The following is a 27,169-nucleotide window of genomic DNA, read 5'->3' as shown; positions in this document are numbered from 1 at the left end:
AACAGCAGGAAACGTTTTTGAAAAAGTGCTGTGTACAGGTGTTTTTGTTTCGGCTTTCCCCTTTAAAATCATGTACTTTGCATTATCTTATTTAATCCTTATAGCAACCCAGTGGGGGTGGGTATTACCACTATTTTACAGGTATAAAAACTAAGGTGTATAAAGCGTCCAAGAACACACAGTCAGGAGCCAGGACTCCTAATTCCAAAGTTAGTGCTCTTAACTGCCCTTAGCTGCTGTGGTGACTAAGTCTAAGCCAACACAATTTTACAGATGAGGCTCAGGGAGGGGAAATTGTCTTACCCAATTCTTAAAAAAAAGAACTAGAATTTGTGCAAATCTGGAGGCAAAATCTGGTCAAGGAATTATCACAGAAACTCAGATTTAAGAAACATTTATTAGTTCCCTCCTTCCTTCCTTCAAAAAAAAAAAAAAAGCAACAACAAAAAACATTTATTAAGTACTTGCATCATTGCAATCCATCCTCAAAGCGAAGTACTGTAATACTGACCATATGGGGAAACAGGCTAAGAGGGAGAATTCCACCCAAGATCAATTTAGCAAAATAGCAGCACTGCCGGGATCACACATTCAGGTCCAGAGGCTTCCAGCAGTTTCATTAACCTAATCCCAGGTTCCTTCCGCCCGCACCTGTGGGTAGGAACCAACAACCCCGCCCCGCGTCCCCCAATTTCCCTGGAGTTGGAGCCCGCTCAGAGCGGTGCATTCTGGGATTCGTGGTATCCCACGAAGAATGCCGACTCTGTGGGCCAATAGAATCCGAGCACAGACGACTGTCTCTACCTCTGCGGTCTTCTGGTTTCTCAGGCCTCCCTCAAACTAGCCAATGAGAAGTGCACGGGTCCTGGTCGCCTAGGAAACCGCGTGACAACAAGATGGCGGCATCGCTGGACCGCTAGCGGCTCTGCGTGGTGAGTCTGGCCCAAGACTTTTCTGCTTCTGGAGTTCCCACGCAGGCTGGAGCCCGATCCCCGAGAGCCACGAGGGCCCGCGAGCTCCGCGGCTCCCACAGGAGAGATTCGGGACCCTGCTTACCATGACTACACTTGGAGGCGGGAGGAGGCGACACGGCTGCCAGGGCTGGGTTAGGTTGTGGTAGACGTCGCTCCCTGGGCTTGGCCTTGGGGGCGTTAGGGAGTGACTGCTGGCAGCAGGTCGGACTGTGTCCCCGCCAGAGCGCTGGGCCCTGGGGGTGACGGACAGGCCGAGGAGGTGTGAAGAAGGATGTTGTAAGTCAAGCACAGCACTGAGTTCGGTCCCAAAGATGTGGAGGCATGGTACACAGCTTTGCTCTTAGAGCCAGGTCTGATGTGGGTGACAAACCTACCTCAAGGAGTTTTCGGCCTGAGGGGAAGCCATAGTCCTGCCCTTGGAAACCCCAAAGTGAAAGAGGTAGACAACTCTGTCCTCACGGCTCCCCATTCTGAAGGAGGAAGAGATACACCCCTGCCCTCAGGAGTCCCCCCAAACGGGTGGGGAAATGCAGCCTTTGCCCGCAGTGTCCCCTGTAATCTGGGAGAATATTAACCTGGAGACAGTGTCTGATTGGACTGCAGTGACACTGGAAGTAGGAAAGTCAGTTGGGGGCCATGTGACAGCCCCTAGAATGGGCAGTAAGAGTCCCACTAGGATGGCCAACAGTGGGCATGGAAAGGGACAGCTGTGTGTGAGAGAGTTTAGTCTGCAGGATGTGGTGTAAAAGGGAAAATGGTGTAAGAGGGAAGGAAGGAGAGAAAAATGTTCTGGTTGGGTGACGGGGTACCATCAAGAAGGGAGAAGTGGGAGAAAGTGAGTTTGAGGAAAGATGTTGGGTTTGGTTTAGGAAATTTTTTTCCCCCTATGGCAGCTTTATTGAGATACAATTCACCTACTATATACTTCACTCCTTTACAGTGTAAATTTCAATCGTTTTTAGTATATTGCAGTATATATTCCATTTATATGAAATGTGCAGAATGGGCAAGTCTGTAGAACAGAAAGTAGATTTGCGGTTGCCTAAGGTTGGCTGGGAAAGAGGGTGAGGGCTATAGGGTAAGTGGGAGGTGACTGCTAAAGGGTACAGGGTCTTTTCAGGCTGATGAAAACGTTCTAAAATTGTGGTGAGGGGAGAGATCCAAGATGGCTGATCACTAGCAGCTCGGGCTCATAGCTCCTAGTGCAAGCGCAGAGAATGAGAGCACGCCACACTTTCAGATGAATATTTGTTGCTCACGGACCAAAAGATTCCCAGCAGAGGAGCCCCACGGGTCGCCAGTGCAACTCTTGTGGCCAGCGTGGCGGTTTTGCTGGCGCCTTAGCATGGCAGTTCTTGGTGCAGAGTCCGGAGATTCCCGGGCAGAAAAGCACCATTAATCTTAACACCGCTGTTTTGGCCGGCGCAGTGGATTGCTCAGATTTCGGCGCTGGGAATCAACAAGTTGGACGTCCGCTCAGAGACCTAGTTAGAAAGTCGGTAATTACAAAGACGACAGAGGGATAAATATATAATGAAGGGAAGAAACCAGCCTAAAAAGGCAGAGAATACTCAAAATCAGAATGCCTTTCCCTCTACAGGGGATCGCAATTCCTCATCAGTAACGGAACAAGGCTTAATGGAGAACGAGTGTGTTCCAATAACAGAAGCAGGTTTCAAAAGGTGGGTGATGAGAAACTTCTGTGAATTAAAAGAACTTGTTCTAACCCAATGCAAAGAAACTAAGAACCTTGAAAAAAGATTTGACGAAATGTTACCGAGAATGGACAATTTAGAGAGGAATATAAGTGAATTGATGGAGCTGAAAAACACAACACAAGAACTTCGTGAAGTATGCACAAGTTTAAACAGTCGAATTGATCAAGCAGAAGAAAGGATATCAGAAGTCGAGGACCAGCTCAGTGAAATGAAACGAGAAGACAAGATTGGAGAAAAAAGGATAAAAAGGAATGAACAAAGTCTCCAGGAAATATGGGACTATGTGAAAAGAGCTAATTTACGTTTGATAGGTGTACCTGAATGTGATGAAGAGAATGAATCCAAGTTGGAAAATACTCTTCAGGATATCATTCAGGAAAACTTTCCCAACCTAGCAAGGCAGGGTAATATTCAACTCCAGGTAATACAGAGAACACCACAAAGATATTCTTCAAGAAGACCAACCCCAAGGCACATAATCACCAGATTTATTAGGGTTGAAATGAAGGAGAAAATACTACGGGCAGCCAGAGAGAAAGGTCAGGTTACCCATAAAGGGAAACCTATCAGACTTACAGCAGATCTCAGCAGAAACCCTACAAGCCAGAAAAGAGTGGGGACCAATATTTAACATCCTTAAAGAGAAGAACTTTCAACCCAGAATTTCATATCCAGCCAAACTAAGCTTTATAAGTGAAGGAAAAATTAAATCTTTTGCTAACAAACAGGTACTTAGAGAGTTCACCACCACCAGGCCTGCTTTGCAAGAGCTTCTGAAAGAAGCACTATACATATAAAGGAACAACCAATATCGGCCTTTCCAAAAACATATCAAAAAGCAAAGAGCATTAACAGAGTGAAAAATTTACACCGACTAATGGGCAAAACAGCCAGCTAGCATCAAATGCCAGTATTAAACTTATATATATTCTAATTGGATAAAAAGCCAAAACCCATCGGTATGCTGCATCCAGACCCATCTCACATGCAACGATACACAAAGACTGAAAACAAAGAGAAGGAGGAAGATTTACCAACCAAACAGAGAGTAGAAATAAACAAACAAAAAGCAGGAGATGCAATTCTCACCTCTGATAAAGTAGACTTTAAAGCAACAAAGATTAAAAGAGGCAAAGAAGGACATTACATAATGGCAAAAGGATCAATGTAACAAGAAGAGCTAACGATTCTATAGATCAATGAGACAGAAAATTAACAAGGACATCCAGGACTTGAACTCAGACCCGGAACAAGTAAACTTAATAAACATTTATAGAACTCTCCACTTCAAATACACAAAACATACATTACCACCTCACACCTATTCCAAAAGTGACTACATAATTGGAAGTAAATCACTCCTCAGTAATCGCATAGCATTTCATAGGTTTAAATGAAATATTGGTTGGCTCCTTGTTTGTTATTTTCTTCCTTTATTCCTTCCTGTCTACATCATTAAGTATAATTATTGGTATAAAAGAGTTTTTCAATACCCATTTCTAAAATGCATTCTAGCCTGGGCAAGAAAGCAATACTCCCATTCTCTCTCTCTCTTTCTCTTCCTTTTTATTCCTCTTCTTCATTCTTTTTTTTCTTTCTTTCTTTCTTCCAAAAAAAAAAAAGAAAGAAAGAAAAAAGAAAAAAGAAAAACATAAGAGAGGGCAATAAGTTTACCGGAACAAAAGAGAATCTTTTTTTTTTTCAGATGCTGTATTTTCCATTAGGTGGGTGGTTAATTTATATGGATTGTCGTTTTCAAGAAAATGACAAAGACCAGAGGGAAAAAGAAAAGTCTGGAAGGGCCTCCTTTTATTTCTGATGCTTAAAACTGTATTTAACTTTCTTAGTTAAATAATGCCCCCGCTAACAAAATTATCTTTGAGTTTAACTCCAATATAACTAAAAAGTAGTCTATTAGTTACACTTTTTTTTTTTTAACCCTGATCCATAGGAGGGAAAAAGACTGATATAAAGAAAACCAGTGAGTGCAAAATAAATAAATAAATAAATAAATAAAAATAAAAAATAAAATTGTGGTGTTAGTAGTACAGCTGTGTGAATATACTAAAAACTTAAATTTACACCATAAGAGGGTGAAATATGTGAATTATATCTCAAATAAAAAAGTTTGTATACTGTATAATTCCTTTTATATAACTATTTTGATGTAAGAAAATTATGGAGATGGCAAATAGCGTTCTGGTTGCCAGTGGTTAGGGCTGGGGGAGGGGTGCAGGATGGGTATGACTATAAAGAGGGCCACAAGGGAGATCTTGGTGGGTCTAGAATAGTTCTGTATCTTGATTGCAGTGGTAGTTACCTGTGTGACTTGACCTATGTGATTTAATCTTCCCATGCGATCAAACAGCAAAGACCTATACATACAAACTGTATAAAAAATGTCAGTGTCTACGGCCATACCACCCTGAACGTGCCGAATCTCATCTAAAAAATGTCAGTTCCTGATTTTGATATTGTACTGTAGTTATATAAAATGTAACTATTGAGGAGAGCTGGGTGAAGGATACAGAGATCTTGCCTAATTTCCTGTGAATCTATAATAATTTTCAAATAAAAAGCTAAAATATAAGTGAAAAACAAACTGAAGGGGGAAAAAAAGAGTTAGCTGGCCAAGGGAAGGGTGCAGGTAGGAGTCGGGGGTTGAGGCAGTGGGGACACACGTGCATTTGAGGCATTGCTAGCAGTTCAGGTGGCTCAAGTGTGGGAGGTGGCAAGATGGGAGATGAGCCTGGGCAGCACAGTGAGACTCCATCTCCAAAACTTCCCTAGTAGAGGTCCTTTGGTTCTAGATATTAGTGACTTAATCTGCTTCATTTACTGAATAGAGTAGTAGCCGTCAATGATGTCCCTCAGGTGCACTCTTTCTAGAAGGAAGAGAGAAGGAAAGGAAACTAACATTTATGAGTGCCTTCTATGTGCCAGCAACAGCAAAAACTCAGAGCAGCCCCAGCTCACATTTTTCAGTGCTTCCTTTGAGCTTGGTGCTGGGCTGGACGTTCTCTGTTCTCTCTGAATCTGCTCAGAACCCTGCCTGTGTGCGTACTATTACTACGCCTATTTTACACTAAAAGAAACTGAAGATGGGTTGCTCCAGTGAGTGGCAGAACCTGGCGTCTTAATCTTGGTGTCACACGGACTGTGTCTTGATTGAATCCTGCCTGTGGGTTGCCCTCTCTGGCTCTGAGATGTTGGGAGTGGCACCTGGTTTCTGGTGGGAGGGAGGAGACACTTGGGCTTTGTGCAACCCAGCTCGCTGATGGATGGACAGCCTCCTGGGTAGTAGTGTTCCCAGGCTGTAAGTTTGAGGAAGTCCCAGGCTTCTGACTCATTTCTGCATCCCATCCCATCCCATCCTCACTGTCCTTTCCCAAGCACCACCAGGCCAAAGGTCTCTCGGGTCAGAGTGGAGAGCCGTATTCCCAGAGGAGCAGGCAGATAACAGAAACTTCCGGAAACCTCTGTCGGGGCAGTGGAAGAGGCAAAGGGTACTTCTGCCTACACAGTGCTTCCCATTAGGAAGAGGAGCCAGGGAAGAGGAAACTTCAGGCTACCCCCTGGGCCTGGAGCCCTGAGTCTGTCTCCTGTCCCCAAGGGCTGACTTCCTGCATTCCTCTAGGGAGTTCCTGACAGCTGGATTCTAGAAGTGGAACTATGAGCTCACCTTTGACCTCCCTTAGCAAGACCCGGAAAGTGCCCCTGCCCTCGGAACCTGTGAATCCTGGGTAAGGAGCCAGCCTTGGGGGTCTTTCCGTCCCCGCCGCTGTGTCCTCTTCCATCCTCACATGGCCAGAGGACAATGACTCCTAGTGTCTTGGGGAATACAAAGAAGGGTCACATAGCCTTCCCTGACCACTGTCTTTTTCTTTACATCTTCTTCTGGGCCGCCCAACTTTGGATCTCAGCATAAACTAGATTGTGCTTTTAGTAAGGTATGGGGCCTGTAGGAGTGGCTTAGCATCCCATCTGTTTGTTCCCTGTTCATTGATTAACTCTGCAAACACAGATGGTCTATGGACCTATCCTGGGCCAGGCCCTGTGTAAGGTTCTCACTAAAGGGAATCTTTTACATCTGTCTAGCACTTTCATGTTTTCAAAACATTTTTTACCTCTCTCTTCCTTCTTGCTCTTCGGAATACCACTTTGAGTCATTCTGAGGCCTAGGAGATTGAGAGAGGTTAAGCGACAGGCCTTAGCCTTTGCACAGCAGAGCTGGGGCTGAGCTCATGGGCTCTGCAAGCCTTGTAGTCTTCCCACCTAATACTCTGCTCTTCACCCCTTCCCCATCCTCCTCCATCGGGCAGAGTCAGACACCTCGAAGCCTGTCTTCTGGCTCACCCCAGGCTGGGGCTGGGATTTGGGGCTGGAAGTCCTCAGGAGGCAGAGGCCTGCTTCCATCTCTTTGAGCTTTGGCTGAAGTCTGGTGCCCAGAGCGCTATCCCTGGTATCATTCCCGGGGTCCTAACTTATATTTCTTTCTTCTTCCTGCCTGGGTTCCCAGGAGGCGAGGAATCCGCATCTACGGAGATGGTGAGCGTGCCCTGCCCTCATGCCCTCTTCGCCTCTCATGTGCCTGCACCTCCTACAGTTTGGGCTGATGAGAGAAAGTGCATGACGAAGGCCCTTGTCAGTTGGAGCAGCAGCCTCCACCGTGTTATCTGCAGCTCCTGTGCTCTTCTCCCTGAGGGCTGGGCTTCCCTCCTGGAAGCTCTCAGATTAGGAGACCCCACACCCTTGGCACAGATATTGCCACTAACATTTGAAACCCTTGACCCACTGTAGGGCTGGCTAGTGTGTGCCTAGAAACCATGCGAGGGCCAAGAGATTACCCAGCCCCCTTTCCCCCTCCAGCCTCCTCCAGCGTGACAGCCTTTAATCCCGGGAGGCAATCCACACATTGCCAGTCTGACTCCTGTAGCTCAGGCCTTCGGATCCCCGCCCCCCAACACCCCACCATGGCATTGGCATTGGCAATGCAGGTCCCCTGGGAGCTGGGCTGGAAGAACTCCAAGAACAGGCCCATTCTGGTTGGATCCTTGCTCCGCAGCCTTGCTCTCCTTATACTCCCCGGGGTGCAGTACATAGGCTGCTTCGCACTGGCCAGGGCCCAGGGCCTGAGTTTCCTCTAGGCCTCGGCCCAGAGCAGTGACCTAGGCATCCCTGTCTGCAGAAGATGAGGTGGACATGTTGAGTGATGGGCATGGCTCAGAAGAAAAGATCTCAATCCCTTCCTGCTATGGCAGCATAGGTGCTTCTGTGAGTCGGCAAGGTGAGAGCAGAGGCCTGAAGGGGTCTGGGTCCCGGCAGCAGGAGGGCACCTCAGAGAAAGGGCAAGGCAGCGGGAGGCATGGCCCTTCCTCTCGCCTGTTGGGTCTGAGGCACCTTCTCCCACTCCTGGCTGATCATGGCCAGGACGTGGCTTGGCATAAAGCCACACAAGCCCCACCCTTAGCTCAGGAGACCTGGCCCAGCCCCAGGCCAGGCTGTGACTGTAGTTACCAGGTATGATATCAGTGGGCTGAGGATTCAGGGTCGGAGAGGGATGAAGGGCCTGAGGGTAGAGCTCAGTTTCCTGCTTCTGCAGGGCTCTGGCAAGGCCCAAAGTCACCTAGCTAGCCTGCTTAGCATGGTCTACACCGTCGGCAGAGGGCTGTGGCAATGCTGAGCTCATGGGGGCGCCTCAAGTGGGATCGGGCTAATCAGAGTGGCTTCCCAGAGCGGGGATTTAGCAGGTCTGAGAAAAGGGGAGATGTGGGCAGGCAGGAATGAGCTGCGCTGAGTGCTGGGTGGCATCTGGGGTTGCGGGGGCTGAGGTTAGCACTTTCCACAAGCTTTCTAGCCGTGGTCTTGGGCAAGCAACTTCCCTTCTCTTTGTCTCTGTTGCCTCCTCTGTGAGGTGGGCTTGGGAACACTGAGGGCAGCGTGTTGGAAGGATTTGATGAGACGCTCCTTGGTGGAAAGCCCCTAGCCAGTGTTTGTCACACGGAGTGCTCAGAGGGGTGGCTGCCGATCAGGAGGCCAGCCCTAGGGAAGGGCCTGCCAATCCTCCACCATGTCCCTCCATTTTACCAGTGGGGGGAATTGAGGCGGAAAAAGAGACAGGAGGAGCCTGGCCTAAGGTCCGGCAGCCATTTAATCACAAAGCCAGGATCTCATACACCCTGGCTGGGGTCACTTTCTTTTTTTGTTTTTGTTTTTTTTGGGATGGAGTTTCGCTCTTGTTACCCAGGCTGGAGTGCAATGACGCAATCTCTGCTCACTGCAACCTCCGCCTCCTGGGTTCAAGCAATTCTCCTGCCTCAGCCTCCTGAGTAGCTGGGACTACAGGCACACGCCACCACGCCCAGCTAATTTTTGTATTTTTAGTAGAGACGGGATTTCACCATGTTGACCAGGATGGTCTCGATCTCTTGACCTCGTGATCCACCCACCTTGGCCTCCCAAAGTGCTAGGATTACAGGCGTGAGCCACCGCGTCCAGCCCAATTTTTTAATTTTATGTTTTTGAGACAGGGTTTTGCTCTGTTGTCCAGGCTGGAGTGCAGTGATGTGATCATGGTTCACTGCAACCTCAGCCTCCTAGGCACAAAGAGTCCTCCTGCCTCAGCCTCCCAAAGTGCTGGGATTACAGGCATGAACCACCACACCCAGCCGGGTCACATTCAGTAGTAACCACGGCAACCAGGTTCTCTCTTTAAAAGAGCTACAGGTGTCCTCTCCCTGCTTTCCCCTGTCATCCCCTCCTCTCCCACTCCCAGCCAGTATCTCTCCCTACCAAGGTAATATGAAGACTGGTCTGTTCTATTTCACTTGTCTGCCAGCAGCATCCTACACTGTCCGCTGCTCCTTCCTTCTCAGGACCCCCACCAAGCTCTTAGGCACTAAGCTGCTGCCCTCCCATTGCCTGCTGCTCCTAGGCTCTGCCTCTTAGCTGTCATCACCAGCTCCTTCTTTCCTGTACAGCTTTTTTTTTTTGGAGACCGTCTTGCTCTGGTGCCAAGGCTGGAGTGCAGTGGCACAAATCACTACTAACTGCAGCCTCCACCTGCCAGGCTCAAGCAGTCCTCCCACTTCAGCCTCCTGAGTAGCTGGGACTACAGGCACACACCACCATGCCTGGCTAATTTTTGTATTTTTAGTAGAGATGGGGTTACACTATGTTGCCCAGGCTGGCCTCGAACTCCTGGCCTCAGGTGATCTGCCCGCCTCGGCCTCCCAAAGTGCTGGGATTGCAGGAGGGAGCTACCGCACCTGGGCACTCAGCTTTTCAATGTGATATTCCTCTGGCCTGGGTTCTCCTCTGTGTCCACTGTGCCCCAGTGAGCTCACCTGTACCCCATGTGCAGACAGTTCCCAAATGTTTCTGTGTCAATTAAGATGCATTTAACTATAAGTCAAAGAAAACCCTTCCTCACCCAACAGGAACATTAGGAAGTTTTGTTATCCCACATGCAGAGAGGTCCTAAAGAGGCAGCTCCAGGGGTGTTAATTCAGTGACTCAAAGACATCATCGGGGCTCAGGTTTCTCCATCTTTCCATTGAACCTGCCTTGACATGTCAGCCTCGTGTGGTTGCACAATGATGTCTGCAGTTCCTGCTTCATACATAGAAAGGGCGGTGTCCGGGGGAAGAGAAAGAAAAGGCCTGCTTCTTCCTGTATGTTTCTCTTTTCTTCATTCTCATACTTTTTTTTTTTTTTTTTTTTGACACAGAGTCTCACTCTGTCACCCAGGCTGGAGTGCAGTGGTGCGATCTTCGCTCACTGGAACCTGAAACCTCCACCTCCTGGGTTCAAGCGATTCTTGAGTAGCTGGGATTACAGGCATGTGCCACCATGCTGGCTGATTTTTGTACTTTTAGTAGAGACAGGGTTGTGGCATGTTGGCCAGGTTGGTTTCGGACTCCTGGCCTCAAATGATCCACCTGTCTTGGCCTCCCAAAGTGCTGGGATTACAGGCATGAGCCACCAGGCCTGTGCCATTCTTATACTTAAAAAAAAAAAAATTATTTCCCATACTACACAGATGTAAAACTTTTTATTTTGAAAAAATTTTCAGCATACAGGAAAGTTGAAATAATAATATAGTGAATACCATACATTCTCCATCTAGATTCAACAACTGATTTTGTTCCTGAGTGTGGTGGCACGTGCCTGTATCTCAGCTACTTGGGAGCTGATGTGGGAGGATTACTTGAGCCCAGGAGGTCAAGGCTGCAGTGGGCTGTGATTGCACCACTGCACTCCAGCCTGAGCAACAGAACAAGACCCTGTCTCAAAAAAGAGACAAGGCTGAGTGAAGTGGCTCAGACCTGCAATCCCAGCACTTTGGGAGGCCAAGGCAAGAGGATCACTTAAAACCAGGAGTTTGAGACCAGCCTGGACAACAACGCAAGACCCTGTCCCTACAAAAAATAATTTTAAATAATTGGTCAGGCATAATGATGTGCAGTGGTAGTCCCAGCATGCTTGGGAGGCTGTGGTGGGAGGATTCTTCAAGCCCAGGAGTTCAAGGCTGCAGTGAGCTGTGGTCATGCCACTGTACTCCAGCCTGGGCAACAGAGCAAGACTCCATCTTTTTTTTTTTTTTTTTTTTTTTGAGACTGAGTCTTGCTCTGTCACCAGGCTGGAGTCTTGGCTCACTGCAACCTCTGCCTTCCAGGTTCATGCGATTCCTCTGCCTCAGTCTTTTGGGTAGCTGGGACTACAGGCATGCACCACCACGCCCAGATAATTTTTGTAGTTTTAGTAGAGATGAGGTTTCACCATGTTATCCAGGATAGTCTCGATCTTTTGACCTCATGATTCACCTGCCTTGGCCTCCTAAAGTGCTGGGATTCCAGGCATGAGCCACTGCACCCGGCCAAGACTCCATCTCTTAAAAATAAAAAAACAAAAATTAAAAGTGACATGGACATTTTGAAGAGTCCTGGCTACTGTTTTCTGCAGTGCCCCGAATTCTGGCTTTATCTGGCGGTTTGCCCATGGGGTGTTTGCCTCACTCCTCTATCTGCCCGTTTGCCTACCGACTGGACACTAGATTTGGAGGTTTGATTAGACTGATGGTGAAATTTTTGGCAATGCTTCAGGGTGATGTGGCCCATGTGTTACACCACTTCCTTGTATATGTCGGACAAATTACTCGATCCCTCTATGTATGCCTCAGTTTCCTAAAACAGTTCACTTACCTCATGGGTGTATTTCACGGCTTACATGGGGCTGATCTAAATGAAGTGTTTAGAACAGTTCCTAAGATGCCAGTGGGAGCTGCTGTCAGTTCTTTAATTTCCATTCCTGCAGCCTCTGTCCTCCTCCCTCCACCCCCACAACTTGACCTCAGCTCTAGGCCTGGGCTCTAAAGACCTTGTCTGCTTGGCAGTCCCTGGATTCCATGACTCGGAGCTGATGGCCTCCATGACGAGGAAGTTGTGGGACTTGGAGCAGCAGGTGAAGGCCCAGACTGATGAGATACTGTCCAAGGTGGGGCCCCAGGTGGGAGAGGGCCAAGGGCTGGTCTGAGAGGCAGAGGGGCTGGGCTGGGGAGGCCAGGAGTTGGACTAGGGCGGGTGGTTCTAGGATCATCTCCCCCACTGACCTGCCCAGTTTGAGGACCAGGTGTGGCCTGGGCCTGATCTTGGTCCCTGTGATCTGAGCCGAGAGGCTGGGGGCGGGGTCTTCGCCTCAGCTGAGCAGGGCCCAGTAGACCCTGGATTGGGTGGAGCAGCAGACTTCTGAGCAGAGCGCGGCACCCCTAGATGCTGGGGTCCTCAGGTGTGGGCTGTGCCTCTCCCCACTCAGAGGAACCTCGAGGGTTATCTGAGGTCCAGGAGCAGTGGCTGTGCCAAAGGGTGGCAGGGGCTGACTGCTCCCTAGTGTCCAATATAGGGAAAGTTCTGGAGCTTCCCTTCTGGGCAAGGCTCTGGAAACCACAGGCCCTGTGCGCACCCTGTGTCTTATGCTACAGGATCAGAAAATAGTGGCCCTGGAGGACCTAGTGCAGACCCTCCAGCAGCACCCAGGTAGGAGGCTCTTGTGGGGCTGGTCTGCGTCCCGGGTGAGGCACCTCCCCTGGGCCTGGGGTTCCTGGAATCTTGGACAATGGCTTCTGGCATCAAGAGCATCAAGCTGACTGCTGGGTGGGGTGTGGACAGCTGAGCCCACAGAGGGGCTGTGACATATCCAGGACAGTGCTGAAGTCACTCTGTGCCCTCCTGTGTGGGTCTGAGTCCTATTTGAAGTGTGGAGGACAAGAAGCTCTGAGGGGTGGCAGCCTCCTAGAGCCCATCAAGGCACCCACCACAGGGTCAGGGGGGAGGTCGGGGGACCAAGAGGCAGTTGGGGGGATCCTTAGAACAGTTTCTTCAGGTGACCCTCAGGGCAGAGCTGACCTGGCAGTGTCTTGCTGGGGCAACTGAAGCCCATCCCTGTCTTTCCCTGAAGCCAAGGTGACCCTGCAGCGGCAGGAGGAACTGGAGGCGATGTGCGTGCAGCTGCAACGGCAGGTCGGGGAGATGGAGGTGAGCGCGGTGGGCCCCGGGGATGCGGGCGGCCAGCAGTCCCCAGCTCTGTGCAGCGCACCCTTCAGGAACTAGGTCCGAGCCCACCTCTCTAGGCCCCTCTTCGTCCCATCCCACCCAGGGCCCTGCCCTGCATTTTCTTACCCAGGACCAGCCCAGAATTTAAAGAGCCAGGGAAGTGTCCAGGGCTGGGGCACACCCCTGCTTTGGGGCCTGACCAACACTCTGAAATGCCCCTCCCCTGCTTAGCAGACCTCATGGCTCCCACTGGACTGAATTGCATAGTCCTCACCATGGCCCCTGCAGGCCGGCCCCTGCGTGCCTCTTCATCTCATCTGAACAACTCTGCCCTCCAGCCATGAGGCCCTTCGTCCCAGTCTGTGACCACATGGAGCTCTTTCTCAACTCAGGGCCTTGGGCCATGCCGTTCCCTCTGCTGAAATGTTCCCCCACCTCCCCCTGGCCAGTTCCAGTGTCCTCAGTCATTCTCCTGGGGCCTCCTCAGCAGGTTCTCCGTCCTGTGCTTCCTCCGTTTCTCATCTCACTTCCCTGTGGGACTCTGAACTCCACGAAGGAGGGAGCAATTTCCTCCTGTTTATTGCTGTGCAGCCAGGACCCAGCACTGAATTGGTTAAGCCATTTGCTGCCTCTGGCTGTGACTTCTGCTCACTGGGCACTCAGTTAACCCAGTCACCTGTCTTTCCCCCACTCACACAGCCATTCAAACAGCAAGGGAACTAGAGGGACACTAGGCACAGGGAAGGGTCCCAGGCATGCATACGTCCTCTGTGTCCCCCACCCCTCCATGGGCCCTGCCGGAAGTTCTTCCTGGGATTCAGCCTCTCCTTCTCCATGCAGAGCTGGTTTCCAAAGCCCTGATCTAATTTAAGACCTTGGCAGCAAACCTCCAGGTGCAGCTGAGAGCCCTTCCTGCTCCAGGCTGTTTTTACCTGGGGCTGTCCCTGAGCAGTGGCCACGGGATGAGGGCTGTGCCAGAGCCTCAGGGCAGGGGGCATGACTGCCCTTGTGTGCATCTCAGCCACCCAGTTATCACTTCATTCATTTAACAGCCTCATCTGGAGGATCTGCCTGGGGTGGGCCTGGGGCAGAGCATGAACAAGACAGACATGGTCCCTGCCTACGTGAGGCTGCCAGCCTGGGGGAAGAGGGACAAATGAGCACACAGGTACACAAGTATAGAAAGTCTGTGACATGATTAAATGAGTGACACCACCGGGCATGGTGGCTCACGCCTGGAATCGCAGCCCTTTGGGAGACTGAGGCGGGCAGATCACCTGAAGTCAGGAATTCGAGACCAGCCTGATCAACATGGAGAAAACCCATCTCTACTAAAAAATACAAAATTAGCTGGGCATAGTAGCACATGCCTGTAATCCCAGCTATTGGGAGGCTGAGGCAGGAGAACCACTTGAACCCGGGAGGCAGAGGTTGTGGTGAGTGGAGATTGCACCATTGCACCCCAGCCTGGGCAACAAGGGTGAAACTCCGTCTCAAAAAATAAATGGATGACACCCATAGAGGCATACTGGGGGACCAACTGTGGGGGTGACATGTCTGGTGAGTGAGGAGGGGATGGGGGAAGAGGATCCAGGCCTTAGAGAGGAAAGGCGCCACCTCCCACCACATAACTTTGGCTCGTGGTCGGTGGCTGTGTAGAGAAAGGAGAATGGGAAGAGAAAAGAGGCCGTAGGGGCCGAATCACCTTGGAGCCACCTGTGGTGCCAGCTGGATCCTGTCCTGAAACAATGGGAAGCCTTTGAAGGGCTTTAGTTTGAGAAGTGGCATGACAAAAAGACCACCCTGCTCTGTCGGGGTGTGTGGGTAAGGAGAGGACAGAGGGAGGCAGGCGTGGCCCCTGGATTGTCCAGGAGAAAGGTGATGGTGGCCTGAACTAGGGCGGTGGCGGCAGATGGAGCCCAGCGGATGGGTTCCAGGCTGCATTGGAGGGGACATCGCAGGCCTTGCAGGTCATTGTGGAGGAATGGGCCACAGAGGATTCCCAGGTGGATGGGGTGTCATTTCTGGAGACAGGAAAACCTGCAGCGAGGGAGGTTTGAAAGGGGGTGGGAGCCACGGTGATTAGACATCTGAGTGGAGACAGTTGGACATGTGAGTCTGGAGCTCAGGTGAGATCTGCATATACACAGATTTGGGTTCTGTCCATATGTATTTGGGAGAATGTGTGGATGGAGCTGGGCTCTCACCAGTTGGTGTTGGATGGGAAGGGGAAACGGCGAAGGAAATTGGAAAGGAACAGCCCAGGAGATGGGAGGAAAACTAGCAGATAGAGATAAAACAGACACGTGCCTGTGTGCTTGGCGGCGGGAAGGCTGGCAGTGGCTGCACATTGAGCAGTTTCAGAGCGGCGTGGCAATGGAGCCAGGTTCCTGTGGCTTGAGAAGAGAAGAGGGGTGTGGACGTTAAGACAGTTCAGATGTTTCCTGTGGCAGAGGGGACGTGCGGCCAAGCCCTAGGGAGGCTGGCACATGGGTCACATCCCTCAGCCCTGCCTCCTCCTCACACTTGCGCCAGGCCACATGGCTCCTGCAACAAGCAGGCTGACTTTACCGAGCCATCGCGTGGGCCGGGCGCTGACGTGGGTGATCTTACTGAGTCCTCCTCATAAGCTTGTGTGGCAGGCGCTGTCATCTCCATTTTATAGAGGAGGAGTCGGAGGCTCTAGGGGCTGAAGTGGCTTTCCAAGGTCACATCCAGGAAGTGGCAAGATCCCCCCACTCATCCCTTTGTCGGATCAGCTTGGGGGCCCTGTCGCCTGGGGATTGAGGCTGGGCTCTGGGCTGACACCGCCTTTCCCTGGGAAGGGGCTGAGCTGACAGTGCCCCGGAATCTTCCCCTTCTTTCCCACAGAGGTTCCTCAGCGACTATGGCCTGCAGTGGGTGGGTGAGCCCATGGATCAGGAGGACTCAGAGAGCAAGACAGTCTCAGAGGATGGCGAGAGGGACTGGATGACGGCCAGGAAGTTCTGGAAGCCAGGTAGAGTAGGGCATCCCCCAGGCCCTCTTCAAAAGGAATTCTCCAACAGCTTGCTGTTGGCCAGCAGCTCCCCAGAGGCCCATCTCATTCATGCCCTAGCCCCCCACCCGAGACGCCCCGGAGAGCCCACACTTTGCCCCTGGCACAGTGCAGGGGCGGCCTCAGCCTCCATCACTGAGCACTTAACCTGCTGGCCCATTTCTCCCCAGTCCCGCCTCTGCTTTCTCTTGCTCATCTGTCAGAGACCCAGATATACAAGAGGTAGCAAGACCTCCTTTGCCTCAGGTTGCGTAATCTACCAAACGTCACCCATCTAGAAGCTGTTGCCTTTAACAAGCAATCCTTCTGGCTGGGTGCAGTGGCTCACGCCTGAATCCCAGCACTTTGGGAGGCCGAGGTGGGTGGATCACCTAAGGTTAGGAGTTCAAGACCAGCCTGGCTAACGTGGCAAAACCCTGTCTCTACTAAAAATACAAAAATTAGCCGTGTGTGGTGGCACATGCCTGTAATCCCATCTACTCAAGAGGCTAAGGCAGGAGAATTGCTTCAAGCTGGGAAGTGGAGGTTGCAGTGGGCCGAGACTGCACCACTGCACTCCAGCTTGGGGGGCAAGAGTGAAACTCCGTCTCAATTTGGAAAAAAAAAAAAAAAAAAAGCAATCCTTCTGTTCTAGAAACTGTTTCCAAATTCCCAGGCATGGCCTCCCTCTCCAGGTTCGCTTATGGCCATTGGAATCCACCTACTTCTGTGGGCTCCCACCATGTCTTGTTTTTAACTTGGCCGCTAATATATAGAGGGATTTTCCTCCCACAGTCCCCTCCTATGGATTTGGGTCCATAGAACTGGCCATTTCTGAAAACCAGGCCCATTCTCTTCAAAGAATGGAGATTGTCATCCAAAAGATGCTTCTCCAGGCACTAGAGTAAGGCACACCTGGGCCCTCATCTCGATGCCACCTCTGGTGTGACTAGGGCAGGTCACCTCCTTTCTCTGGGCCTCACTTCATCAACAAAACAGGAGTGTTCTCCTTCCCTGGGAGTTACAGGAGCAAATGAGTTCAACGCAGAACGCTTGGCTCTGGACTTGCAGCCATCGGCCTGACAAACAGGAGCCCTTGTTTCCAAAGTCAGAGGGCAGGGGTGGTCCCCCGGGAACAGGAGCACAGCTCCCAAGGGGCCCATTTGGAAGATGATGACACCTTCTTGGTTTCCCGTTTCCTGCTAGGTAAAATCCCAGACTCCAAACAGGAGAATCCTGCCTCCTGTTTAGGCCCGCGCTGTGGCCAGAGCCCCCCAAATCTCAGGGTGCAGCACCCTCACCGCTTGTTCTAAAAACATCACTTCCCATTTGTGCGCCATTTGCAGCTTTTGTTTTTTTCTTGTTGCCCAGACTGGAGTGTAGTGGCGCGATCTTGGCTCACTGCAACCTCCACCTCCTGGGTTCAAGCAATCCTCCTGCCTCAGCCTCCCAAGTAGCTGGGATTACAGGCGCCTGCCACACCTGGCTAATTTTTGTATTTTTAGTAGAGACAGAGTGTTGCTATGTTGGCCAGAATGGTCTCGAACTCCTGACCTTCTAATCTGCCTTCCTCGGCCTCCCAAAGTGGTGGGATTACAGATGTGAGCCACCGTGCCTGGCCATTTGCAGCTTTCAAAGAATTTTCTTTTTTCTGTTTTTTTTTTTTTTTTTTTTTTTTTAAGGCAGGGTCTCACTTTTGCCTAGGCTGAGTGCAGTGGCACAATCATGGCTCACTGCAGCCTCAAACTCCTGGGCTCAAGCAATCCTCCTACTGAAGCTTTCTGAGTAGCTGGGACTGCAGGCACGTGCCACCAAAGGCAGCTGATTTTATTTTTTGTAGAGCCTACTCTGCCCTGATTGGTTGGCTGTTCTCTGAGTGCCTAAAGTCAAAGTCACTTGTGAAAAACACCGCCACTCCACTGGAGGCCCCGGCCACATGGCCCCCCCATGCCTTCTCTTCCTTTTGTTTTTTGATTTTTTCACCTTGGGAGGGGCCTTGATTCAGCTTTTCCTGCCAGATGAATGACATGTTTTTCATCACTATCAGCTTTTGTTCCTGGGCTTTCTTTCTCCCCTGTGTCCCCATTCCTCTCTCCCCAGGTGCCAGCCTGCTCCTGCCCAGGGCCCTCAGGCTCACAGCCCGCTGGCCTGATGCTTGTGCTCTGCTCTCCCTCTGTTGGAGAGGGTCCCACAGGCACTGGGGTGGAGGCTCGTGGAGTGTGAGCCAGGGGGGATGATTCAAACATTCTGGAGTCTGGGACTCTTGCCTTAGGGAGGAGGGCCGGTGGGGGCGTGAAGGGGCCCAGCAGTGGGGAAGCCGTGCAGGGGCTTGGCCTCAGGCTGGATTGCTCACTCTCCCGCTCTCTCTGCCAGCTTCACAGAGGATGATGCTGTGCCAGATGCTTCAGGGTCCTCGGAGACATGAAAGGGACAGTCCTGCTCTGGTCACACACCACTTGGGCCAGATGTTGGGCCTCGGGGCTGAGAGCTCTGGTCAGCTCTGAGGTTCTCACTTCCCTCCCCTGGCGCTTTCTGAGCTCCTCACTCCCTGCTTCCTGTTCCCCTGAGAATCCTGACCCTCCCATCCCCCTCTGAGGTCCCCACTTCCCCTACCCCAGTCAGTCCCTGCCTCCCTCCGTGGCTCCACCTCTCCTTGCTAGCACCTTGAATGCCTCCCTCCTTCCTCCCAAGCCCCACACTCCTGAGTCTGGGTTGGAGACCCCCTGACTCCGCAGCCTGTGTGACTTGCCACTGGGCCTTCAATCCCCCCAGCCACAGCTGCCTGGCCCATCTCCTCCCCACCTGCACTTCCACTTCCAGCCTTTGCTCCTGCTCTGTCCCCACAGAGTGCCTCGCCCCCTTCTCTCTCCCCTGGCTGCAAACCAGCCTGCACTATGTGGACTGTGCTGCTGCTGTGGCTTTGTGGAGCGGGCTCTCCTTGAAGGAAAGGGCTAAAGGCTCTGGCTGAGGCGGGGTTCAGGTCGGGTCAGACCCCAGATTGGCAGCTTGCTGACCCCCTCTGAGTTCCTTTCCTCCTCAGTCGTGCTGAAGGGCTCCTAGGGCCACTGAATGGATGTGGCAATGAACTGTGACAGCCACTGTCACCTAGCTGTTGTCATGCCTGTCCCAGTGCTTCGCACATGGGCAAGGGCATGTGTCACTGCATGTGATTGGCTGTGATGCCCATGCACCCAGGCTTGGATGATCAGAGCACGCTGTGACAATCGTCTGCACAGGATGAGGTGGGGACAGGGTGGTGCGTAGCTCAATGTCAGGGGCCAGAGAGAGCTGCAGGTGGGACCCAGCAGGCCTGAGTTCAGATCCTGCCACGCCACAGGCTAGCTGAGTGCTCTGGCAGTGACCAGCCCTGCAGGGCCTCCTTTCCTGCACTGGCCCCTCTGAGGAGCAGAGTGACTGCAGTAAAGTGCCTAGAGTGGGGCCGGCTTGCAGGTGTGTGGTAACAGTGGTTCCACTTCCTGTTGCAACTGTCTGCCTGAGGGTCGGGCAGGCACAGGGAGGGCGGCACCACATGAGCTGCTGGGGCGCCACGGCACTCGTGCAGTGAGGGGCTGCCAGCTCTCCACTGAGATGGTAGGGTTTGGCCCACTTCTGGGCTCCACAGCCCCCCAGTGACACTTACAGGTGCCGCTGTCACTGCTGCCCTTTTGTCTTCACTTGAGTCTGAGCCTAAGGATGGCAGGACTCTGGGCATGACTGGCAGGGCCTAGAAGAGCATGGGAGCTCCTGGGCCAGGCCCAGGGCTCGACGCTCTCAAGATCAAGGGGTACCCAGCATGGCTGAAAGGCAAACAAGCAAGCAGATAGCAGTGGCCTGTGACAAGGGCCAAGGGAGCCGGCCCAAGGGCTCCAGGCATGCAGCCTCAAGGTGGGCGGGGGGCGGGGATGCTCCTAGCAAGGCTTCAGGAGGAGGTGGGGGTGAGTGGGAGCAGCTTGCGCCAACGTTGAGTGGGTGGTGCTAGGGACAACAGTCGCCATCTGCCAAGCACTTCTTCTGAGCCTCACAGCAGCCCTGTGAAGTGTGGGAGCTTTTATCATCTTCATTGTACAGAAGAGGAAGCTGAGGCCTATAGAGGCCCAAGGTCACAGAGCTTGGAAGTGCCCTGCAGTGCCCAGCAGAGAGCAAGGGGAGGGGCATGTTGAGGGGAGGCTGGGGAGGCCAGGTGCTATGTAAGGGTCTTGGGAGTTGGGCCAAAGAGCTTAGACTTGACCTCCCTGCTCCTCATTTTAATACGCTCGTGGGCTCTCAAAGTTGGATGAGGCCTCAGAGGTGATCTCCCAGCATTGCCACCCTCCCTGGAAAAGGGACCCGAGTAAGCAGCCTCCCAAGAACCAATATTGAGAGGCAGACTATGCGATCACTGACCACTGAGGCTGAGTCACTTGGGCCCTGCAGGCTGCATGATCTGGGGCGTGACACCTCGCAAGGCCCAGTTTCCTCATCTGTAAAACGGGAACAGTGGTGCCTGCCTTCCGGTGCTTGGCACAGGGTCGTCATTGAGACAGGTTCACGAGCTGGAGCTTGCAGGCAGCACAGGATTCTTACTCTCTCCCCATTGTGCAGAAAGGACAGCTGTGGCTGAAAGAGGAAATGCCTCCCCATTGGAGTTCTGCTGCTAGCTCAGGCCAGGCCTGGGGCTTGCCCTCTGACCTTCCTCACCCTGTGTGACGCCCCCGCCACCCTGACTGCACCTCTCTCCATCCACGGGTCAGGCCTCTGTTGAACCCTTGTGGGGTGGTGGCGGCTGACTGGCTTCCCACGGTCCTGCTGTGGTAGCTCTTCCTGTCTCATTCTTTCAGTGCTGGTTTGCCCAGAGCTGTGGTTCTTCCTGGCCCCAGTCTCATCTCTACTCGATCACATCCAACACCTGCTGAACCCACCCACTTTTACTTCTTTAAGCCAGGGCCATTTTCTTGGCGAGCTTCTCTCTTCCCTTTCATCGTTTCTTTGCATCCTCCCTGTTCTGACCCCATCCCATGTCGATGACCCATGTCCATCAGCCTGAAAAAGCCCTGGCCCTGGGAGGCGGCAGGAGCACTGGATTAGGAGTTGGCATATTTGGTGCTCTTCCTGGCTCTGTCTGGTCTAATCAGGCCATGTCATCTGACCTTTCTAGGCCTCACTTTCCCCATCTATAAAGAGGAGGGAGCCCTGGCAACAGCAAGACCCTGTCTACAAAACAAAAAAAAAATTTTTTTTAATTAGCAGGGTGTGGTGACGCCTGCCTGTGGTCCCAGATACTTGAGAGGCTGAGGTGGGAGGATCAGTTGAGCCCAGGAGGTCAAGGTTGCAGTGAGTCATGATCATGCTGGTGCACTCCAGCCTGGGTGACAGAGGGAGATCCTCTCTCAAAAAGAAAAGGAAAAAAAAGAGGGTTGAGGCTGGCGTTGTATGAGATGATCCGTTCTGCTACTGTTTTCAGGTTTGCCAGTTTGGTTTTAAAGTAGTTAGTTGTTAAAATAATGTCTTGATATCATTCTGTCAGGTGAGTTTTTCCTGGGAATCTCAGGGACTATGGGGGAACCCCAAGAGGAGGTGGGGGCAGGGATTAGCCCCTTCAACAGTAGGAAGTATAGGGGAAGGAGAAGGCCAGCTGGGGCCTACCGTTTCACCCGCTGCAAAGGCAACAGGAAACACATCTGCACCTCCCTGGTACCGCCACTGCACTGCTGAGGGGAAGGGAATTCGGTCCCCAGAGCCCTGACCCACATCCTGCCGCAGCAGCCTGCCTGTCCTGTTGAAAAACAGCCTCTCCGAGGCCCCGAAAGTTACTGGTGTGTGGTAGCGTTCACCTGAACGGTTGATTTACTTGGGGGTCAGGTCCCATCAAAGATGACACAACAGGCCCCTGGTCTGTCCCCAGCCGGCATCCACCTGCCCTCCACCTTTCTGCTCTGTTACCCGCCACGGCTGTCCCCACCACTGCATCTTTTCCCCCAAAGTCAGTGCACAGCTGTATGTGCCACACATTTTTCAGAAGAGGAGGCCAGATCTTTGTCAGCTTCTTAAAGGGGTCTGTGACCCAGAAATAGTTGCACAACCTAAGGTCTGTCCCATATCTGTTCTGTCCAGCAACTGTCCCTACATCCTCCCTAAGAGCCATCTGTCCCTCTTCTGACCTCCCTCTCCTGATGGTGCAGATGGGTGGGAAAACAGACTTGAGAGTCAGCCCTGGCTCCCTTCCCAGTTCCTCCTTTCATTTACCACGTGGCTTGGGAAGAGTCGTTTTTTTATCTCTGTGGGCCTGTTTCCTCATGTGTAAAATGGAGATAAATAACCCCTGCCTTATAGCCTCAGGGTTGGCCTAAGGACCACATGTACAAGGTGGAGTTGGACACAGTAGCAAACAGGGACAGGGTCCATGTTCCAAGCTGGCCCTTACATGGTCATCCTGGGGCCTTACAGCTATCCTAGGGGGCAGATACTACTGTCATCCTATTCTAGAAGAGAATGCTGCAGCACAAGCATTAAATGACTGGTCTAAGGTCACACAGGTAGAAGTGGAGGAGCTGGGATTTGAACCCGGAAGACCTTGATCTAGAGCTGGGAGCTCTGCCCTGTGCTTTTCAGCTGCCAACCCGGTGCCTGACACAGATCTGAGATCGGGTCCTGCTTTTGCTGCCTACTGCTGTGTCCCTCACAAGCCATGTAACTTTCTCTAACCCTCCATTTCCTCATCTGAAAAATGGAAGTGATTATAGCCTCTACAGATAGGTTTGTAAGAAGTGGGGATAAGATATGGATAGTAAACCCCTAGCACAAAATAAGTGCTCAATAAAAGACAGCTGCTGTTATTATCTAGTGTTAGTTGTCCTTCCTTTTCCCCAGGCAGTTACTTAAGGAGACACTAAGACCACTGCCAAGCTTGGGAGGGAGCCACAGAGGCCAGGGCTGCTGGGACACGGCAGCCAAGAGGCAGCTCATAGGTGTCTGTCTGTCCTCTTTGCCAGGGGACTCTCTGGCGCCCCCTGAGGTGGACTTTGACAGGCTGCTGGCCAGCCTGAAGGATCTTAGTGAGCTGGTGGTAGACGGTGACACCCAGGTGACACCAGTGCCTGGTGGGGCGCGGCTTCGTACCCTGGAGCCTATCCCGCTGAAGCTCTACCGGGATGGCATCATGATGTTCGACGGGCCCTTCCAGCCCTTCTACGATCCCTCCACACAGGTAGGAGTGGTGTAGGGGGCAGTGTGCTAGTGCCCCTGCTCTCCACTGTTAGTTGGGGATGATGGAGCCAGCTCCCTCCAGGCCCAGCCTGCCCTCCACAGGGCACCCAGGCCAACACATGACCTGCAGAGGCCCCTCCCCAAGTCCTGGGACTCAGTGTTCCCCGAGGGTGCAGCACTGGGTGACCCCAGATCTAGGGACTGGTATCCAGACCAGTGGTAGGGCAGGGTGGGTGCAAGCCCCAGGCCACCCCTTCACTTTTCCTCTCCCCTTACAGCGCTGCCTCCGAGACATACTGGATGGCTTCTTTCCCTCAGAGCTCCAGCAACTGTACCCCAATGGGGTCCCCTTTAAGGTGAGCTGATCCTCAAACCATACCTTTGGAGACTTTGGATGGAGTGGGGATACACAGCCTCACGCAGCAACTCCCATTCTGAGGGGAAGCCACTGCGCCCCCTGGGGGACCCCAGTCTGATGCCTTCCAGGAGGATGAGCCAAAAGCCCAGCTGGGAAGGGAGTGGAGAGGCTGAGCAGCAAGCAGCGCCCTCTGCTGGCACCGTGGAGATAGCCTTGGCTGTGGGGCCACTGCCTCCTAGTCCTCCCCAGCATTCAGGACACCTTGACAAGCTTCAGTCCCTGCAGAAGTGGCCCGGCTTCCCCCAAGCCTCCTGAAGCTATCTGGATAGGGTGGGAGGCAGGGCTGTGAGCCACAAATGCAAAGCAGAGGGGACAGATGTTGGGACTCAAGGACAAGGTAGAGCTGGCCTGTGGGTAGGTGCCACCACTGGAGCCCATGAGGCTATGTGTTCCAGAGGGTGGTGGGTTAGTGCTGCAGCGAGGGCATGTCAGGGAGGGAGCATGTTGCCACCAGGGCTCAGGAAACAGCATGAGTCATGACTGGGGGCGTTGAAGGCATCTGTGCCACCATGGGGGCCTCGTAGCTATCCCCTGATGAGGCAAGTGAGGCGCCATGTACGATGATGGGGTTTGTGCTGCAGACTGGACAAAAGCAGGGGCTTCGTCCTCTCCTGACCCCCTCACACTCTGTTTTCCTGGTAGGCTCCTGAGATGGGGGTCTCTGAGGAGGGTGTCAGTACTGCAGATTCAGCTAGTGTGGATGAGGTGCTTGTAGGAGCAGCAGGGCCCAGGGAAGTGACATTAGAATGAACTATGGCTCTCCTGAGGCCTGGGTTTCCTCATCTTTAAAATGGGGTTTGCATTAGACCATACCCTGGTGTGTGTTTGGGCAAATAGCGATGAAAGTGGGGCCACGGGCTGAAGAGCTGGGCCCGCTGCTGTCGCCCTTCTTTCTTGCCAGGTGAGTGACTTGCGCAATCAGGTCTACCTGGAGGATGGGCTGGATCCCTTCCCAGGTGAGGGCCATGTGGTGGGCCAGCAGCGGATGCGCAAGGCCTTGGACAGGGTGGAGAGGCACCCAGGTGAGTTTGGCCTCCAGGCTGAGCCAGGGCTTGGGGAACTGAAGAACAAGCTCCAGGCGGGCTCCAGCACCACTCACAGTCCTTCCTGGGCCTCGGTTCCCAATGCCCCCCTGCAGGCTCCAGGATGACTGCTGAGAAATTTCTGAACAGGCTTCCCAAGTGTGTGATCCGGCAAGGCGAGGTGATTGACATCCGGGGCCCCATCAGGGATACCTTGCAGGTGAGGCCAACCCTGACTCCCCCAGCCCTCTTAGGGGAACTTTATCACCAGCCCTGGTCCAGCTGCCAGAGCAGCGTCCTATCTGGAGACGTAAGCTTGAGGCCCCTGATGAGTCCCTCAGAGCTGTTGCTCCACTGTCTCCTGGAAACTGTGAGGCTGGTGAGGGCAATGGCTGGGCCCCAGGAAGCAGCTGGGTTGGTTGTAAGAGGGCTAAAGTCAGAGGCCAGGGCGAGCCCAATGCCCAGGCCACCCCATCAAGGTCTAAGCCAAAATATCCAGCTCAGTACTGGGTACTCCCTTCGTGGTGGCCCTACAGGCCCCTCAGACTCTACCTGGCCCTCATCATTCTGTCTCCTCACTCCCTATCCTGCTTCTCCTTCTAGGTGTCCACCTTTGAAAGGCACCAAACCTGTTTCTCAGGCCTCCTCTGCCTCCCTTACCCACACATTGCTAAGTCCTGTCTGGTCTGTCACCCCCAGAACTTCTCCCAGATGCATATTTTCTCCCTATTAGCAGCACCCACCACCCCAGTCTAGGGTCTAGGGTGTCTCTCCCAGACAGCTGCCTCCCACCACCACTCCTGCCCCTGCTGACCATCCTCCAGGCTACCTTTCCTGTTGAAATCTTCCAGTGGTTCTTGGTATAAAGCCAGGTTCCTTATGCTGGCACTCAAGGCCTATCCTACATTGCCAGGCCCTTCCTCACACCAGCTTTTTCCTTTCAGTCCAGTTGATCCCCAGCTTCAGCCACACATACTGCTGGCAGTTGCCCAAATGTATCACCTCCTCTAGGAAGCTTCCCCTGACCCCAGGATCTTCGTTGATGCTGTCTGGAATATCCCTGCACCCATTCCAAAGAACTAGCACTCATCCTTCAGTCACAGCTCAGTTGTCATTTTCCAGGGAAAGCCTTCCCTGACCCCAGGCTGTGACAGGCTTCCAGCCTGGTCATCATCTGTCTCCATTAGACAGAACCTCCTTCCCCTTCCTTCCATTACCTCTCCTCTGGCCTTGGCTCATACAGAACACCCCCTCCCACTTTGCTCATTGGTCTCATCTGTCCCTGGTTAAGGATGTGTCCCTCTAAGGATTGGGGGGATGACTCAAATGGGGCCTAAGGCTCTGTTCCACCTCCGTTGATAACTTCTAGAACTGCTGCCCATTGCCTGCCCGGATCCAGGAGATAGTGGTGGAGACGCCCACCTTGGCCGCTGAACGAGAGAGGTGAGGGCAGGACGGGGAGGTGAGGGCCTGGGGGCGTTGGGTCACTGGAAGCGCTGATGGCCTCTGGGCTGTGCAGGAGCCAGGAGTCGCCCAACACGCCGGCACCCCCGCTCTCCATGCTGCGCATCAAGTCTGAAAATGGGGAACAGGTCTTCCTACTGATGATGCAGCCTGACAACACCATTGGGGACGTGCGAGCCCTGCTATCACAGGCCAGGTGGGGGCAGGGCAGGGCCGGGGCCACAGAGGGGCTCTGGCCCCACTGCCCAGCCTGATCTGCTGTGCCTGGTCCCCAGGGCCATGGATGCCTCTGCCTTTGAGATCTTCAGCACATTCCCGCCCACCCTCTACCAGGACGATGCACTCACGCTGCAGGCTGCAGGCCTCGTGCCCAAAGCAGCACTGCTGCTGCGGTCACGCCGAGACCCGAAGTCCAACCTGAACTTCAGTTCTGGTCCCTGTCCCGAGCTCGGCCCCAGTCCTGGCCCCAGCCCCCAATAAAGCACCGCCCCCTCAACCCGCTGCTCCGCCAGGCTCTCAGGGGTGGGCCAACGTGCCAGGCATGTAGGAAAGGCCTGGGACCAGCTGGGCCAGGGAGGGGGCGGTGCCGACCCGCCCCTTGGTAACTCGAGCCCCAGCTGGCGGGCTTGGCTGCTGGGTCTTTGTCTTCTAGGTTCCTCTTTCTCCCAAGAAGGGCTAAGTGGATCCTGTGAAGGGAGGGATGCAGTGGAGGGAAGGAGCTGGCCCCAGCTGGGGCAGCAGAGCCTCACTGTGAACGTGTGCAGCCAGCAGATACCTGTGCACAGAAAGGCACAGACCCACTCTTCAACTCGTGGGGACACTTCA

The 27,169-nt window shown here is 52.9% G+C and overlaps 1 protein-coding gene across 8 annotated transcripts; it reads left to right on the top strand.

The window, feature by feature from the left end:
* Positions 1-857: 857 nt before the first annotated feature.
* On the top strand, positions 858-26,840 carry UBXN11 (UBX domain protein 11). Of its 8 annotated transcripts, none has more exons than XM_012440178.2 (15): positions 858-932; positions 6,330-6,435; positions 7,212-7,240; positions 7,881-7,979; positions 12,087-12,154; positions 12,672-12,726; positions 13,148-13,224; positions 16,114-16,240; positions 23,227-23,441; positions 23,719-23,796; positions 24,760-24,880; positions 24,997-25,100; positions 26,250-26,323; positions 26,400-26,540; positions 26,620-26,840. In XM_012440178.2, the coding sequence occupies exons 2-15, from the start codon at positions 6,365-6,367 to the stop codon at positions 26,822-26,824; spliced, it is 1,464 nt and encodes a 487-aa protein (XP_012295601.2). In that variant the 5' UTR covers positions 858-932; positions 6,330-6,364; the 3' UTR covers positions 26,825-26,840. The 8 variants fall into 8 exon arrangements, with proteins under 8 accessions (XP_012295601.2, XP_012295600.2, XP_012295603.2 ...); XM_012440177.2 differs by having other exon boundaries at positions 12,087-12,187; XM_012440180.2 differs by lacking the exon at positions 7,881-7,979.
* The last annotated feature ends 329 nt before the right edge of the window (positions 26,841-27,169 follow it).

Source organism: Aotus nancymaae, unplaced genomic scaffold, assembly GCF_030222135.1.
Source record: "Aotus nancymaae isolate 86718 unplaced genomic scaffold, 86718_ANA_hifiasm-v0.15.2.pri h1tg000053l, whole genome shotgun sequence".
NCBI classification, from domain to species: domain Eukaryota; kingdom Metazoa; phylum Chordata; class Mammalia; order Primates; family Aotidae; genus Aotus; species Aotus nancymaae.
Note: the sequence above shows the minus strand (reverse complement) of the source record. Positions and strands in the feature narration are given on the sequence as shown.

What these genes read in the sequence shown, in the direction of transcription:
- UBXN11 (XM_012440177.2), top strand. Translation starts at nt 6,365, where the DNA reads ATGAGCTCACCTTTGACCTCCCTTAGCAAGACCCGGAAAGTGCCCCTG. An exon ending in TGCTTCTGTGAGTCGGCAAG is followed by an intron (nt 7,980 to 12,086) that starts GTGAGAGCAGAG and finishes TCTGCTTGGCAG; the next exon opens with TCCCTGGATTCCATGACTCG. An exon ending in GGCAGGTCGGGGAGATGGAG is followed by an intron (nt 13,225 to 16,113) that starts GTGAGCGCGGTG and finishes TCTTTCCCACAG; the next exon opens with AGGTTCCTCAGCGACTATGG.